This window comes from Grus americana, chromosome 6 (assembly GCF_028858705.1).
Source record: "Grus americana isolate bGruAme1 chromosome 6, bGruAme1.mat, whole genome shotgun sequence".
NCBI lineage: Eukaryota > Metazoa > Chordata > Aves > Gruiformes > Gruidae > Grus > Grus americana.
This window is the reverse complement of record NC_072857.1, coordinates 18,754,168-18,772,086: the sequence shown is the minus strand read 5'-3', so window position 1 is coordinate 18,772,086 and position 17,919 is coordinate 18,754,168. Positions and strand designations below refer to the sequence as shown.

The 17,919-nt window shown below is 41.0% G+C and overlaps 1 protein-coding gene across 5 annotated transcripts in view; it reads left to right on the top strand.

Moving 5' to 3' along the window:
* The first annotated feature begins 11,994 nt into the window (after positions 1-11,994).
* Positions 11,995-17,919, top strand: part of ITGB6 (integrin subunit beta 6) — a 36,656-nt gene continuing 30,731 nt past the window's right edge. For 2 of the 5 annotated variants that reach the window (XM_054830590.1, XM_054830589.1), the window contains exons 1-4: positions 13,432-13,548; positions 13,653-13,729; positions 14,452-14,531; positions 17,264-17,468. In XM_054830590.1, the coding sequence (XP_054686565.1) occupies positions 13,669-13,729; positions 14,452-14,531; positions 17,264-17,468 (346 nt within the window). In that variant the 5' untranslated portion in view covers positions 13,432-13,548; positions 13,653-13,668. Of the gene's footprint in view, positions 12,043-13,138; positions 13,204-13,431; positions 13,730-14,451; positions 14,532-17,263; positions 17,469-17,919 lie in introns of those variants that run through there. The other 3 variants (XM_054830591.1, XM_054830592.1, XM_054830588.1) reach the window with 2 other exon arrangements.

Here is a 17,919-nt window from a genome sequence, read left to right as displayed (position 1 = left end):
AAGCTTGTGTTTATAAGGAGTTGTGTGTTGGTCTAGACAGAGGTGAGCTATAAAAGAAACAAAATCAGCAAAAATTAAGGCAGATACAGCATGATGAATCATGAGAACATACTGTCCAAAGTATGTAAGATGATGTAAATACTTCTTACAATTTGTAGGGCATACAGTCCTCGTTACTGCCAGTAAAGTCAAGGCCTACTCAATGCAGTCAATCATTTTAGTGATTGAGTTGTGTCGTTGAGATCTAACCCAAAATAATTTTACAGTTGAACACCTTTGTAAGAAACTTTAGCTAACAATATCAATAAATGGTCAAAAAGAGAAGAACTGAGTAAAATAGCATTCAATTTGAACGTTACCTGTTCTCTCTTTGGGAGATATAGGGGACAACTTTTTAAAAAGGTGTTTTTTTTTTTTTTAAAATATATATATACATTCAGATTATTTTAACAAGACTTGATGGTCTTAACAGGCTTGCTTCCAGATCAAGTTGTCAAAATTTTAGTTCTTGGAAAGCTATAGTGAGGTCTTCAGTAAAATGCAAACGTAGATTTTTCTGCATCATGATCTAAATGTCTGAACCATTTCTACATGAGCAGAGTTAAAGTTGTCTCGTATGAACCTTTGTTCAGGTGCCTCATCTTCCTTCCTCTTACATAAAACCAAACCAAAAAAACCCACCCTGTTACTCATACTTTTTATATTCATTCTGGATGGCTGAATAAGTTTGAGTGATTCATGGCCTATGTTAAAATTTAACATCAGCCTTTAGTGTGTTTGGCCTGACACATGGCGTGTCTTATAATATTGATGTATCTCATCGACCTAGCAATCTGCATCAGCTTGCTGAAGCATGCCATGAAAGGAAAATGATACAGTGGTCCTGATCTACTTCTCTGTCAAAGCTTTAATTAAAACATTCACACTATCTGTTAAGAGTGAAGGGGCTTGGGCAAATTATAAGATGCCTGTCCTGTCATTAACAGCACTTCATTTTGAAAGTTTAGGAAGATAGGAACATGCCTCTTAAACTTCTGTGACCTGGTCAGCATCTCAATGGTATCCAAAGCTCTTATCCAGCTTGCTCTCTGGTATCCTATATATAGGAAAACGCAAATTAATGCATCAGATTTTCCCCATATGCTTGCTCAGCACTTTCTTCCAGTAACAACCGAAGCAGCTGGGGTGAGTTCAGCAAAGCCGGAGCAATGCCGCTCTTGTAGCGGTTCTCATCCTTTTCTGGGGGGTACAGAGGTGCAAACCTGAGGCCAGGTTTCTCCTTCAAGGGTTTGTTTCCGGTTGCTGGCACCAAGCACCCTGAAGGCTGTGACCAGGCAATACTCGGCCATCTGCAGCCTTGTCAGCTGGGAGGTAGAGCCTTATCAAAATGAGGTTTCATTTAGCGCTAGCTGCCCCTGAAATGAGACCCTGCCAGTCATAAAGCCTCCTGGCTGTGTCTGCAGAGGTGTCTTATGAAGGTCATATAGAGATTGTTTTTTCCTGCCTTAGCAGAACCATCTAGAGGGTAGGACTGCAAATGCTGCTGTCTCTCCCCAGGGCAGAAAACCTACTTGCAATGATGAACCTTAGCATCACCAGAAGATGCTTCTTGCCCCCTTCGGTCCCACAGTGCCATGCTAGCAGCAATTCCTCTCATCCGGTAGCAGTGGGTATTAAAACCACAGCCAATACCTCAAATGGCTGTTTAAAGTCAGCTTCAGCAAGCTCTGCTTCCTCTCTGACCTCTTCCTGGCTTCCACACCTCCCGTGCTTGGCTGTCCTCCACCCAGGCTTTCAGGCTCAGATCTGGAAATCCCCTGTTCCTGACATGAGACTGTTCTTTTCCTGGCAATATTTACCTGCTGTCCTTGTAGAATTGAATCGAGGCCTCTGTGATGCCTGTGCTGTTATTCACAGTGTTAACAGACGTTATAAACAGAAAGAGAGGGGTTGGCAGAGTTCTACCCCAAGAGCTGCACTAAGGCATTTCTTTGGCCAGGGAGGCTGCCCGGGTCGGAGCTTGTGATGCTCTGTCTGACCCTGAGCCTGGACCAGCTCTGGAGAGGAGCAATTCTATGATGTAAAAGGGCATTCAGATGCCTCTTCCAAATTAACCTTACCTCATTAACCTCTTTACCCTGACGTATATTTTTCATACAGTTTTAAAATTTTGTAGTGACCTTATGGTAGTTAGGCACTCAAATCTCTCTCCCGATCAGGGTGGGCAGGGTCTTGCTCTAATTGAGAGAGTCTCATTCACCAGATCAGTATCTTACTGTAAGTCAAAAGCAAGAATAATGTTGGAAAGAATCACGTCATAACTGACTGAAGTATGATAAATAACTGACAGCTATGACTCAATGTCTGCATTTCTTCCCTAACACAACGCTGTATTGTAGACTCGCTTTGAATAAGTTTTTCACATAATTTCAGGTAATGATTAACTCCTAATGACTAAAATATCTCCAGGAGAACTGATGAGACATCTCACATAGTTACTCAAGCTCAAAAGTATATTCAAGCTTTTGCTTTATCTCCTTCATTCAAAAATACATTTATTTTAACTGAAGCTATTTTAAAACTGCCCCATAAGTGTAAAGTCAGCAGTACTATTACAGCATAACGTCAAGCTAAAATGATTGTATTCCAGGCAGATGCAGACATAGTATGTGCATGCAGTGTTATTATTTATTCCATTTATAAACCAGCAGCCATTTTAGTACCTGTGGCAATGCAATCATCTCTGGGATGAAATATAACTTTGTGCCAGCTCGCATTGTAGGATGAAGGGCAGAAGGAGAGAGCATCGAGATGGGCACAAAACAGAGGAAATCTGTGTGAGTAGGTTTGTCTGAAAGAAAAGCTCCCACTGCAGCATTTCATTCCTGAAGAGGGTGTGTTAAAGCATGCAAGATAATAAAGAGCAGCAGATGTCTTAAGAATTGATGTTATGAGGAGTGTTGTAAGGCATTTAACTTTTGAGAAGAATGGCTTTTTCACGCAACTAGATGAACTCCATCGGAGCAAACATGGTATTAATTTTCTGCACCCAAGATTGCTATAATTGTTATCAATGTAGTATAACATGATTACATCATGTAGCATAGTACAAAATAATAAATGATAACTATATATATATCAGTATAATCAATAAAAGGATTGTAAGCTAGGAAATAGGAGAGAAGGTTGGGGGACACCTGCAAGTAACTTCCACGTCTGGTTCGGAAAAGCAGAAAGCAGCGAATATATGGGGGAGAAAGAAATATCAGGTGAGAGCAAAATGGACAGGAAAAATCAGTACTGACATGGGTGGGAATGTGAGGTGAATGGCCTGGATGTCAGGAATCAAAGGGATGTGAGTGATGTAATTAAAAAGATGTGTGCATTATCATAGAAGATAAGCCGAGATGTTTATGCACAAAAATCGTGTGCAAACAGAGGCAGGCTAGAACTGCAGCACCCAGGATGACCCCAAATCTCCCAAGAATACCAAAGTATGGTGGATGGGTAATCCAGGACTGAAATGCACTTAAGCCAATGTGTAGACTGTTAAGAAGGCAAGAAATAAAAACAGAGGCACAGAGGCATCCCTCGGTAACAGTGAAGAGGCAGAGAGGTGGCATGGGCAGAACGGAATTTGTCAAACCAAAGGTCTTCTGAAGGACCGCTGAGGAACTGTTACACATGTATCTACCACAGATGACTGCAAGCATAAAAGAGAAATTTCCAAGCATCGTCTCATTGCAGGAGATTTTAACTGCTCAGAAATAGAGTATAAAGCAAATGTTACTGATAACGGTAGAGCCAGTTATTCCAGGGTGTAATAGCTGGCAGATTTCATCACGAAGTGGTCACTGGACTACCATGATGCTATTCTAGGTGGTCTTTGTTAGGTAGTAATGACATAGAGCAGCTGGTTGCAGAAAATAACCTAGCTAAAGTTATCCCAACTTGATTAAATTGAAAATCAGTGAAGGAATAAAAAAGGATAGGCCTGTTAGTTTCTCATAATTTTTCCTCCTTAAGTATTCCACCTAAAGAAAGCAGTTAGCGATGTCAAGTGGATAAAGGTTCCAAACCTGAGTATTAGAATTTCTTTAAATAATACTTTAAAAAAATGCACTTTGCACTGTAAGTAGAGAGTGAAGGGTGTTAGCACCTTACTGGATGGATGAATAAATACTTAAAAAAAAAAAAAAAAAATTAGGAGTGAGCAAAGAGAGTGAAAGTCATAGGGGAAGAAAAACCCACCATACCAGATCATTAATGAAAATGGTATCTTGGGAACCAAGAAGAAGAGGGTGCAGTCAAATTTGTGAAGTTTACAGACTTATCATCTGTAAACAAAATTTGAAAGACTGAAAGTTTCTTCTACCACACAAATAAAAGGTGATCTGGTATGTGGCAAGGATGGGGGAGAGGTTAAAGATTTTGTAGATACTGCCCAAACCAAATAAATCATTTTTCCTCTTTTCTGTGAGGAGGATGGTATACATCATGGAGAAACATAGAATCAGCATGGGAAGAATCTGTAGAAACTTGAAATGTAAATCCAGAGTATAGTATGCCCACAGTGGAATGATGTTTGTTATCCATCCTAAAATGCTGAAAGAATGAGCAAATTAAATTTCAAGTACAGAAGCAAGTTTTTCTTAAGAGCTGCCAAAACAAAGGAGAGAGAGAAGAGCAAAGGAAAAAGTGACCTCACATCTACAGCTTTGTTAATCTGACCTTAGTAATATGGAAATTTTGTACATGTTTTGCAGGAAAGAACAAATAAGGGTGTGGAGACAAAATGGAGAAAATAGGATGGAAGCAATAAATGTTGAATACAATGTATTAGGGCTGAGGAAATGTATGTATGATGCCTCTGCTCTGCAAAGGGAATTATTGGACTACCTAAAGGTTGGGCAGAGATTTTCAAGCATCAGTTTCAGCTAGTCTCTGCAAGTATGAATACTTTCATTGCTGCTAAAAGTGGCATAGTCCGATGAGAAAAATATCCATGCCATTATTTCATGTTGTGGAGGAACTTGAGAGCTGGAGGTGTGGGGTAGAATTTAATAGCACAAGTGCCAGATCACGCGCAAACTGAGGTGGAAATGATCTCTGTTATAAATTGTGGCTTACCAGTTGGGCAAGAGAAAGACCATTGGTCAGTCGTAGAAGGATCCTGAGAGACCTGGGATGGAGCCATGGGAAAGGCAAAAATGATCCTCCTTAGATACGATGCAGGAGACTTGAGGAGGGATACGTAAGTATGGACACCGTTGTAGGAGGCACTGGCCAAAGCTCTTGTGGAGTACTGTGAACAGTCGGTCACCCATAATTAGGAAAGAGCATTGAAAGAAATGCAGACAAGTAGTACAGGACAAAACAGAGAATGAGGGATATACAATTGCTGTCTATAAATACATCCAGGGGAGGGGAGAGAAGGGCAGGGCAAATACTAGGAAAGGAAAGATGTTATTTAAGTTACCAGACAATGTTGTCATTAAAACAAATGGATATAAATTGAAAATTCATCCAGGCTGGAGCTGAGGAGGTTTCCAGCCATGAGAAGTGAAGTCTCTGAAACAGTCTTCTAGTAAGAGTGACAGGAACAGCCCACTGTAGGTGAGGGTATCCCTGTAAAATGGAACTTCTTTGCTTGCAAATTGGATAATACAGAATTCACCTAGTTCTTGCATATCCCATAAAGGTGAGTAGAGCCACTTTCTATTTGCCTCTCTGTCAGAGAGTTAAACAGTCTGAGTAGTCTTATGATGAATTTTTCATAAGTTTAATAACACAGTTGTGTAAGGTGAAAGGACACATCTTCAGTATCTATGAGATCCTTTGCAGTGGTGTGCTCTCTGCTTTGTACTATTGTGGCAATAGTATTTTTTTAAATTTCTGTTAATTTATGGGTTCAGATAGCATGACTCTATGGTCTCCTGTGACATATTGTCATGCTACAAAACGTTAAGAATTAATTTTTAAAAAAAAATTGGTTTGAAATTACGGTGATTCCATGTGCTAAGTGTCCAACCGAAGCACAGCAATGTGGCTGCAAACGTATGAGATAAGAAGCATAAGGTATCACTGGATCAAATATTATTGACAGTATTTACATGATTGATCATTTTGAACTCCTGGAAAACATTTTTAGGGAAAATCTGCCCTGCCTTATTCTTTTGGTATTACTCAGCCAAAATAATTGGAATTTATTTAGTTGGTTTTATTTTTATTTAGATATGGTTCTATTCACATGTTCTTAGTCTTGCATGGGTTTAGTTAGATACATACTGTCGGCAGTTCTTACTAGTTCTTTAAGAAGAATTATAGAAGCACTGATGGTTCTCTACAAGGTTTTTTCCAATGTTTCTGTTTGTGAGTGGATGCTGTTGCTTTAAATGTCCTTCCTATTTCTATAAGAAACACAAGCAAAATGATAAAGCAAAATTTTAAAAATATAGTAATAATTTATATTGACAAAGATATTGGAAACAATTTCTGACACTTCAGAATCATGTAACTGAGCTTATAAGAGACATGTGCTCTGTTTACTGTGTCAGATGAGACAGGAATTTGAAAAAAAGCATGCTAACAAAAAAATTGTAACTTTAATATAACATAAATGACCGATATGAACATCTCCAAAGGTTCTTACATATGTACCGAGGCAAAGTATTGCCAAAAGGTAATAGGGCTGTTAGTATCTGAACGTCTTTTTTCCATGTAAGTTTTAAAGTAATCATTTCTCTACTCCAGAGCAGCAGCGCAGCCGTAAGATGGCAGCACTCTGCACAAAAGGCTCCCGAAACCCTAAATCCTGTTCTTTTCCCAAAAAAGAGCCGGCACCCACTGGCGGGGCGGGAGTGAGTGGCCTGAGCGCTGCCGGTCTGTAAATAGAAACCGTGCTGGCCAAGGCCAGAATAGCTCCTGGAAAGCTGCAGAAACTTAGCTGGTTTCAGGCAGTGCCTGAGCCCGCTTCCCTCGGTTTTTAGCCGCTATTTTAAACATGCTTATCTGTTTTGATTGTTCTAGATTAACTTTATTCAAAGCCTGTGTTTCAGCAAAGCACTGGACTTCTGTAGGTCTAAGTACAGCAAGGTCAACTATAAGATAAATTTATTTTCTGTGTGTAAAACCAGAGTGGAATCACTTTTTACAAATTATTTAATCCCAGCTCCGTAGTTCAGAATTTACATCTGGATGAATCAGGCCTGAATACACGGTGTTTACACAACCCTCCCAGCTTTTTCAAAAGCCAGTCCTCCCTCTGCGTGGTCGCCTTGCCCAGCCTGCTGCAGGACCGTGCTACAGCTTCGCCTTTCTCTTGGTGCCGCTGCAACCCCCCTGTCTCGGCACTCACTTTGGCCCTTCTGCAATGGGGACAGCAGGTCCGGTCTGCACTTAGCGTTAATCTGAAGGGCTAAGTTATAGAAAGCTTTTCAGCTGAAGTGCAGGAGGTCTGAGGTGGTGTGGAGCCAGTGCTCAGCGTGGTTGCCACCACCAGCGTGCTCGGCCTTGCACCAGCACCGAACAGAGGTGCTTGCTCTGGTACCCCAGTGCCAGGATTTTATAGCGCAGGGAGAACAAGGTGTAACTGCAAAAAGCAAACAGAAACTGAGGCCGGATAGGATAGGCTGTGTGGAAATCTCGGGCATGTTTTGAGTGCTGTGGGCTGGCTGGCAGTCCTGCACGAATGCCACGTGGTTTTCCCACCGTTCCACCTGAGCCCTTCTGTAATTCAGAGGTTTGATTATTTTGCTTTGAGCGTGAGGGTGCGTTCAAATCTGAAAAGTAAACAAATCTTTCAAGGTGCTCACCCATGTAAAGGAAACTGAGGACAAAGGTTTGCTCACGCCCTCGGCTGGAACCAGCTGGCTCGGAGCTGTAGGCAAGGTAAATATGAGTTGAAAACACCCTGGGTTGCCTGCACGCTGTTCACTGCACAGTTGGTGAGCAATTCCTCCTCCTTCCTCCTCTTCCTCTCTGTTTGTTCAGAGGTAGGTTAGACTTCACTCTCTGCCCTCATTTAACAGCAGTGTGCTGCTCCAGAAACGAGACCAGAGCATGAATCATGGCCTGAGTCATGTATCCCCAACATCCCGCTTCATGCAGAGCTGGAGGGGGAAAATGCCTTTCCTCTGTGTGGCTCTTCGGCTCCTGCGACCCGCTGGAAGGAGCTACAGACACCCCTCATCTTCTAAAGCCGCTCTCCATCGTGTGTAGCAGTGCTTGCAAACACCTGGAGAGGAGAGTAAGGGAGGCCTTTGCCTTTCCACACACCTGCCCACAGCAGTGTTTTGGTCCTAGGCCCCTAACATGGTATGATATTAGTACACCCCAAAACATGGGAGCTGGGGTGAAGCAGGTCAGTCACTGTATGTTCAGATCTTCGCCCACCTCAGGCTCCGTGTCGTTTATACAGGACCCGAATGCTTGCAGCGGTTTCTTTGGATTGATGCCATTTTCTGTTGGAGCAGTACCCATGTCTCACCATGCTGATTAACAAAGAAAGAGATAGCAAATAGTATCAAACAGCATTTAAAATGTCTAAATGCAGATGCATTTATTTGTTTTACACAGTGATTTGATAGATGATACTATCGGTTTATATCTAGAAAAAATTTCAAGGAAAGAAAAAAAAGTAAAAATTACTGATTAGCCGCATTCACCATCACTGTGAATTTTCCCCATTAAATACAACTGTTCAGTAGGGGTTGTTGCTTTCTCATTAAATACTTTTGTCAGCTCTCCCTGAAGTATTGCCAGTACCTATGCTGCAGCAGAGGTAGAGACAGGACAGTCCTTCCAGTATCACTGCAGTATTTGTGTGAGGTTTCTGCCTGTGCTGGATGGTCCTGTTTGCAGGACGTTCACACAGCTATGTGGCTGCTCAAACCGCCTCTAAGTCCTTAGAGATGAATCTAATTTTCAAGCTTGGAAACTTTTTTTTCAGGCTTTGTTGCTTAGCTAGTTGACAGGCATCCTCTGAAACATCTGTCATTGCCGTTCTTTGGACCTGGGTCTGTCAGGCAGCTGAGGGATATATTTCTGGGTAGCCTTTTTCCGAAGAAGATGCCTTCCATTTCTGCTGGCCCAAGAGTCCGGAAGCACTTGACTGTGCAGCTAGAGAACATGTGCCATCTTTGGGAGAAAAGTATTTTAACCACTCATTCTGTAGACTTTTCATTTTCTTCACTTGCTGTCTCTTGGGTTAAAAAGTTTGACCGAAACTTTTAAAGTCTACATTGATTCCCTGTTAGAGATCTTCAGGAGCTTTCTAGACAGATTTGATTTGGAAGCCAACCAGGGAGAGAATAAAGTCACCACATGTTTCAGGTCAGAGGCAGGCTGCTTTGCATTTAAGGAGCATAGCCCTTTGCCTCCTACAGATGCACTGAGGAGGTGAATCGGTCCCACAAAACTCTGATACAGGGCAAGAAGAGAGAAATATTTTCTGAAGTGCAAGACACACTTCTCCCCACCTTTATAAATATTCTGAGAAGCGTCTCAGCCTGTGGGACATTTAGACTTTAAATTGCTCCATATTTTTCCAGGCTGTCAGGGTGAGAGTGTGTATGAGAAGAGCATTGGGAATTAAGAGCTGGATCGTGTGTGAGGCCGAGAGATTGCTTACAAGAATTTCTCCTCCATATGGATAGCTCTCCAGCTTCTAATTAAAAGATATTTTCCTTGCTCTGATGAGCTTGGGACACACTGATCTCTTCTGTTGACTGATAAGCTTTCACTGGAGCTAACATGCCTCCTCTTCCAGGTTTTGTTTAGCAAAAAAGGAACTAATTGTTGTTTTCTCTTGGGCTGGTCTCCCTGTATGTGTAATTATGCTACACCAGTTCATACCCTATTTGCAGGAGAGGTTGGTATTTTTTCTAAAATGAAGTCATTTTTAGATTTGACTGAACCAATGGTAAGGCATGCTTCTGTGGGCAAACACTTCCCATTCTGGAACCTTTACAGACCCGTCACCAGGCTGACTTGTGGATTCCGCTTGGTGCGCTAGAAAAGATAACACCATTGTTCTAGAGAAAACAAGCCCACTGCTATTAAGGAAATGTAATTTGAGTCTAATGGGTTTTAGTTTATTTCTTATTCCCTGTCCCCAACATTAGTTTTCTTTCTTTCTGTACCTCTATATTCAACGTTTGTTACTTGCCAGTGGATTTGTTAAAAGTCGATTGGATGAACGGAATATCTTTCTGTGCTATCTTCATGTATTATGAGTGCCAGGTATGGAGGGAAATGCACTAAAGATTTTATACTATACAAAATTGTATTATCTTCTAAAGAACCACAGACTTACATTGTTCAGCATTGCCCATACTGAAAGATAAACAGCTGTTTCCTGCTCCAATGTGTCACTATAAAACCGTAACCCTGATTTAATTGAGACCAGAATTTGCTCCAAAATGAATATGTAGTGGCTGATGAAAACAATAATTGTGTTCTGTCTGTACTAGAAACTAGCTTTTTGTTACATTGTGTTGAATTGATGCCTCTAATTTGGGTGAACAAAACAATACTCTGTCTTACAAACCTTATAAAGAGGGGGAACCCTTGCTGTCAAACCAAGCAATGCCAGGACACCAAAGTTTTTACACGTCATTGTAATGAAAGTTACACCCACATCAGGGTGGCTACTCTGGGTTGCAATTCTGCTCTTCTAGCACGTGTGATAGTTAAAGCCAATAAAGCATGAAATTAGTAGAGGAATTTCCTGGTCAACTTACCTTTAGATATTACACAAGATATTTGCTGATGTTTCAAAACAAGAATCATCTGTCAGCTTCCTGCCTAGATTTTCTTGTCTTGCCCAAGATCTACTCTTGGTACGTGCTGTCTCCCTTCCTGGACCTCTCTTCACCTCCTGTTCCCCTATCAGTGAGGTTTTTTTATTCCCACTCTGTCCAGTCTTGTGAGCTTCTCATTGTGTGAGGTTTTTAAAACTCAAAACTGACCTCGATTTTTCTCTCTTCCCCCGCCCTGCCCCGGTGTGGTTTTTTGTTGTTTGTTCTGCTACTTTCCCTTCTCTGGTCTCTCTAGGCGATCTGGGGAGGTCTGTTCTTAATAATTTGCAGAAACTTAGTTATTTTATTCAGACAAGACTTATTCAGATAGTCTTTGGCAGCCATCCCATTCAGAGGCAGGCACTTAGCCTCCAGTCATGCTGTCCTTGCCAAGACCTATATAAAATATTACCACACAAGCAAATGGGGAACTGATAATATCAAACAGAATTTGTAAGTTTTCTGTAGGCTGTATTATTCATTCCCTCTACACTAAAAAGTTTGATATCTTGAATCTAAGAATAAGCATTTGCTAATTGCCAGCTGTTTAGCTGGCTGGTCCTCAATCTGGGACACCGCTGGTGTCTGGTACCTTTTGGTGGCTGAAGGACTGCCACCAAGTCCTTCGAGCACACGCTTCAAAGTGTTGTTATATTACCAGGGGCTGGTAAGAGCTACAGAGTGACCCCCTACTTTGAAAGGGAAAGCACTGGGGTTTGGAGCTCCATAAAGCTGTGGACAGAGCAACGATATTAAAGGACATGTACACAAATGTAAATTAAAAACAGGGAAATGACATGGCACTTACAGGAGGATTTTTTTTTCTTAGTGTGAGCAAACGTTTTCAGTTGACTCCACTTCTTTTTGACCTTAGGTAGTTACAGACAGTGCAACTTGAGTTGCGTCTTCACCAGCTGAGGGAACATAATCTAATCGATGCTTTTTTTTCATGCCACAGGAAATTGCTGTAGCTGAACAAGTGCCTTGCAAAGGACACTCCAAGGTACAGAAAGCAGTCGAAGGAGACTTAGGAATGTTGTTGTAAATAGAAATGTTAAGTTACAGTTCCACAACAACCTAAGCTGGGCTAAATTCAGTCTAATGTGTTCCCACCCTCCCTGCCAACTCTGCCTGTATTTCCTGCTCCCTCCCTTTTGACCTGGCTCTCGCTCGGGACTGGGCAGCCACATGATTCAAGGGACCCACCCAGGTGAAAAGGAACCCCTCACCTTCCCCACAGAAGGTGACTGGATTTTAATTGGATCGGTTTGAATCAGCTCGCTGTTTGTTTGGACATGTGTGCTGGTAGGAGTAAAGGGGTGGGAATGCAAGGGCAGGGCAAAAGTAGGCTTGACGTAATCCAGCTTGAGCTGCTATGAAACTACCATAGACTCTGTAAATACTAGTAAAATCGGATGTGCCTGGGAACATTTCCAGGCACTAGAATGAGATTGTCTATGCTATTAAACTGTTAAAATGCTCCCTGCCATGAATTTGACCTCTTCCAATTAACACTTTCTGAAAACAATTTCTAGGCACAATTTGGTGGATAGAATGGTCCCAACAGGCAATTTGCAAGCATAAACTCAAGTCTTTCTGTGCCAGTTGGCCTCAATGCCCAGGAATGTTTCCAGGCATGTTGAGTTTAACTAGTATAGACCCATTCCTACCGTCACATCCTGCCCCAAGACTGCAGCTACCACCAGTTTGAAAAGGGAGGTCTTATCCTGCCAGCTCTCTTGGTGAGAGCAACCTAGTCCTTATGAGCTGACTTTGGTAGGATTTCTGACTGTAGAAAAAAAAGGGATATGTGTTTTCAGGCCAGCAACACAACTGATGAAATTAGAATTTTATGCTGTAGTGTGTAGAGTCGGTTGCAAACCCTTGTGGTAAGAGAGGGCTTGTCCTGACCAAATGATTTTCAAAACAGACAATAGCAGAGTCTAGAAGATGAGAAGAGATTAAATCTACAAATAACAAATTTTATTTCCTTTAATAAGGTTGTAAGAAATACATATTTTTGCCTTCATTCCGGGTGGGGGGAAGAAATAGCAATAACTTATTATATTGGTGTGTCTGTGCTGTGGAATATTTGGCCACTTATTACACAGCACTAAAGCTGATATGACCTTTTTTCCAGGTCAGCTGCAGAACTGAGAGTACAATTATTCCTCCTTCTACATATTAAAAAATCCACAACTGCAGCATTTCCTTTTCAGTTTGCAATGTTAATAAAATAAATTAGCTCTGTATCTTGAATTACTGAAGCCAGATCCTCAATTCGCATAAGTGATTGCTTTTTTGGTTTTTGTTTTTGTTTTTGTTTTTTTTTCCCACAGTTGCATTTACAAGTTTCCCTCCACATCAGGAAATCTGAAAAAATGGGATTTTTACACCTCTCCAGGTATACTCACTTGGCAATCCTATGACCTGTCTGCCTAACGCACTCCCTCAGGAAACGATTAAAGGCATTATTTGAGAGGAGCCTTTTCAGAGTTGCTGTACGCATAAACGCCCGCTCTCTTGGCTGGGTTGCTCTAGGACCCAGAGCAACTGGGATTGACAGAAATCTTCACCTGAATGAATTTTCCCCTTATACCTTATAAGGAATCCAGGAAAACAAGGAAGTGATAACCATGTTCAGGTTACTTTATGCACAGCTTGTCCTCTTTACCTGCCCGGGTAGCCCTTGTTTTCACTTTTATTCATGGTCCGTCCCGGTAGGGTTGAAGTTTCCTCGCAGTCCGGTGTAGGTGACATCTGAAAACCTACCCTCTGGGAATGTATGAATTTTACGACATTCTACCTTTCCGCGGACGATAATTAACAGGCTAATATTTTTTTGTCACGCAGCCAGCACTGAAAACGAATGGGGATTGAATTGCTTTGCCTCTGTTTCCTATTTCTGCAAAGAAATAACTGTGTGCAAGGTAAGGCTCAGGGGTAGGGAAATCCGTTTCAAAACCATCTTTCCATTGTCTCTTGCTTGAAGTTAATACAAAATACCTTGCTTCTGTATTTAATCATTCCTTTCTGTTTAATGACTTTTTTTTTTTTTTTTTGACAGACTGCTGTAGGGCTACCCTGCAAATTCATCTCAGCTTTATGCGGTCATTACATAGCACACCATGTATGAAAGACATGGGCATTTGAGCGATTTTGATTATACTAATCGCTGTTTGATCCGCTGAGAAAATACTATACATGTGACTAAGTGTTTCACTGGTACTTGCACAATAAATTAAAATCATATCAAGTATCTACAGACCTGAGTGAAGCAATTTTAAGCGTGCAGAGTGAACATAAATCTGTTCTTTTAATATCCCTGGTTATGTTGGCAATGTCTGACCTGCACCATATGTGTAACGCTTTATCAGGTGCGCTGGAGAAAACAAGTAACATGTTCTCAGTGAATGCCATCCGTAAAACGTGCAGAAGTGTGTTAATTTCCAGCAATTGTGGGGTTTTAATTTTTATTAGAGAGTTAATCTTCTACCAATAGAAATACCTTTATGAAGGAATCTTATCAGTAATCCTAAATATGGCTAAATGTGTGCATTTTTCACCTCCCACATTCTCTAAATAACAAGATTCTTCATAAACTGAATGATTAAACACATTATTGAGGATCTTTTATCTTCTTGGATTTTAGGGACCTGTTCTCAGGAAAGAGCAGTGACTTGTGAAGATTGTCTGCTTTCCGGACCACACTGCGCTTGGTGTTTTCAAGAGGTAGAGTAAATGATGCAAAAAAAATTTCAAAGCAAGATTCAGAGTGTTTGTAGTAGCTCTGAGTGATGAAGTATTGACTTAATTGGGTCAGCCCGTGGTTTTGTAATGTATGCAGCGCTTAGTGAAGCCTTCCTGGGGATCAAAAACGGAATTCAGTCTAGACTTCATGGTCAATTATTCATTGGGGTTTTTTTGTTTTAAAAACAACCTTCCTCATCTAAGGCAGAAATAAAAGCGCTATTAGAGGGGCTCAAGTCATCAGCCTCAGGGCTGACTCACCCACAGCGCTGATGATGAAGCACCAGACATCAAGTCAGAGACCAGACTGCATCTTACATATTACGTGCCAAGGCAGCGTAAACAGAAGGTGCTCCAGTCAGTTTGCATATACAAATGATTAATCTGTGGTTGATTTTAAGTATGATGATAGTGTCAGTTTTATAATTAGTGTGATATAGGTGTAAATGTTTTGGTTAAAACATTTGGCTTTAAAAAGAATGTTATTTGTCTCCTATATATCTGTTGCAGACTTTCTGTGTAACCCCAGGCAAGTCACTTAACATCTCTGCTTTTAAAACTTTCACCTGTAAATGGTGCTAAGTAAGATCTCTCTACTTCACAGTAAATATTCTAGGTCTTAGTTCATTAATATTAGCAAGAGAGCCAGCTATCACAATTAAAAACTTGCCAGAAATAATAGAGAAATAAAATAAGTCTTTTTCATGATAGTTTCTGGTTTACACCTTTGCTGTTAAAAGTATTTCTTGATTTTTTTTGAATAGCAAAATGATACCTAGGATGGGACTAACACACTGCTTTATGAAGTAGCTGACAAAGACCAAACAGCACTTTTTAAAAAATTTGCTAAAAAAATGTAAAAAGTTTGCTAAAAATAATATATAAGTTAGCACAAATGTTACCATGGGAAAAAACACACCTATGTTAGTGTGTTTGCAGTAGTTTTTATGTTAACTTAACAACCAAAACAGGATTTTCTTGAAATGAAATTTGATCATATAATTTTGACTACTGCCATGTATTTTCAGAAAAGAAAAATGAAACATAATTTATTGTGGGGGGTTTTTTTGTGGAACTATTGAAAACTTCAGAGTAGTAAATGTGATTTATTTTTTTTTTTTTGTTCACAGGCTCATTCACTGGTTTGCTAGGGAACAGCGCACCAAGAGTGCAAAAGACATAAGAGCTTTAGTGTCAGAGTAAACACAAGTGCCTCCAAAGAAATCACTGTTTTCTGTAGGATAAAAATGCAGCTTGTAATTGTATTTGAAATATGAGTTTGCCTCTTCACACATGTTTTGAAAAGCCAGCAAGTCAAAGTGTGTAACTAAAGGAGATGTGAATCTCTCTGTGAAAGTTTTATAATGGTACATGATTTTTATGTGCACTGTATTCAAGAAGCAGTTGGCGAGAGTTTTGCCTGAGCAAAGACATCAGATTCGCTTTGAAGGATAATAAACCACTGTTCCCATCGAGTGCCTCAACCTTGCTTCCACCAAAATACATAAGATCCTTGGTAATTTTCAGGCACGAAGGGTGACATTTTAGTGGAAAGAAGGGTCCCGGTTCTGATTTTAATAGTTTTAATGTAAATTTGTTTTGCTTTAGATGGTAAGTTTTTCAGTGACTGAATTCAGAGAATATTTGTGGCTCAATGGCTGAAGCCCAGGTTGCTTACCCAAACCCAGGAGAAAAGAGCCACCCCATAGTATGGGCCCATCACCATCAGCCAGCAATTGAATGTTTCGGTGCCGGTTCTGCTGGGCATTGCCCAGGTTTTGGTCAAAAGGTCTTGCAAGCCAGAGCAGGTTCCAGCTCAGGAGGCAGCTGATGGATTTTAAGGATCTAAACTCTGGACATAGCTCTAGGAAATGGTAATAAGGCACAGAAGCCTCTTTTTGTAAAACTAACGATTAACTGCGCTGCTATGTGGGGGCAGTACCTACCCTGCAGCAGTGTTGTGGAAAGGAATACATATCAAGTGCTTTGAAATGATTAACAAAAATAGACTGCAAGTTATCCAACTGATATTGATAGGCTTGTGATTGCCTCCAGACGGGAGAAGGTCAAGTAGGATACTGGGTCAATTGTAACCAGAGAGACATGGGCATGCCGGGAGCCCCGGTGGTGCTGGGCGGTGAGGGAGGGAGGCTGTGGTGCTTGTTGGGCACCAGGCAGAGTAACAAGGACTTGCTACCTGCCTCAGTGAACAGGTTAAATGAGTGTTGAGGAGAAAGAGTAGGTCAGAAAAAAAACAGTGAATACTGGGTATCCCACCGTCAGTTTGTCACAAAATTTGTAGGAGTTTATTATCTGCGAGACCTCTTCTGTTATTAAATGATGTTGTTCCATCAGCAATTCAAAACTCTTTAGGAATTTGTGGCATAATCCTGTAATAGAAAAACGAGGGGCTTTGTATTATCATTCCCAGTTCTGCAAGAAGCCAAATGCAGTGAGTGGCACAATTCCCATTCCCCAACAATAGAGCACTTTCTCCCAGGATACCAAATCGGTGTAAGTTACATTAATTATACACCTGTGTGACTTGATCCATGAAGGGCAAATTTCGATTTCTGTGCCACCTAGATCTCTTTCTGCACTACTTTGCACTAACTTTCTCTCCCCTGCGTTGGTTTGACCTTTCATCAGCCAGGTGCTGGTGGCTGGGCAGTAAATACATTTAACTCATCCATTCCTTCTCCTTTTCGCGTTAGAATTACACAGACTCATCTGGAATTCATGGGAGGTGTGATACCCCAGAAAACCTTTTGTCAAAAGGATGCCAGTTGAATTTGATTGAATTTCCCATTTCAGAAGTAGAAATTCACAGAAACAAGCCCCTAACTGTAGCAACCCAGAAGAACAATTCTGATGTCACACAGATTTCTCCTCAAAAATTAACTCTCAGGCTGCGACCAGGTAAGTCGCTCAGTTCACAGATGTGGGATTTTTTTTTTTTTTTTTTCCAGCCAGTGTGATATACTGAAGCTTCTCAGACTGAATGATCTAAAAAAAATCTTGATAGATAGAATAAAGATAAAAAAACCTGTGTGGAGTCCAAAATTATCTGTTGACTCGTCAGATGAAAGCTAGGTTCAACTGAGTTCAAAATACTTTCAGGAGTGCTGGGTACATCATAAAAGTAAGGCTATATTTTTTTAGTTCTTCCATTCTGTTGCCAATGAGGTGGCAGTGAGAGAGTGGACACCCCCCAGCCCACCCCAGCCCAGCCCTGCGCCTCTCCCCCGCAGGTCTGGCAAACAGCATATCTCAGAGGCAGCATAAAGTCTTGCTCTGAGGATTTACAAGGCACCAGTAACATTTATGGAAACACTCCAGACCTACTCTGAGGTCCTTGAGATGTGAATTT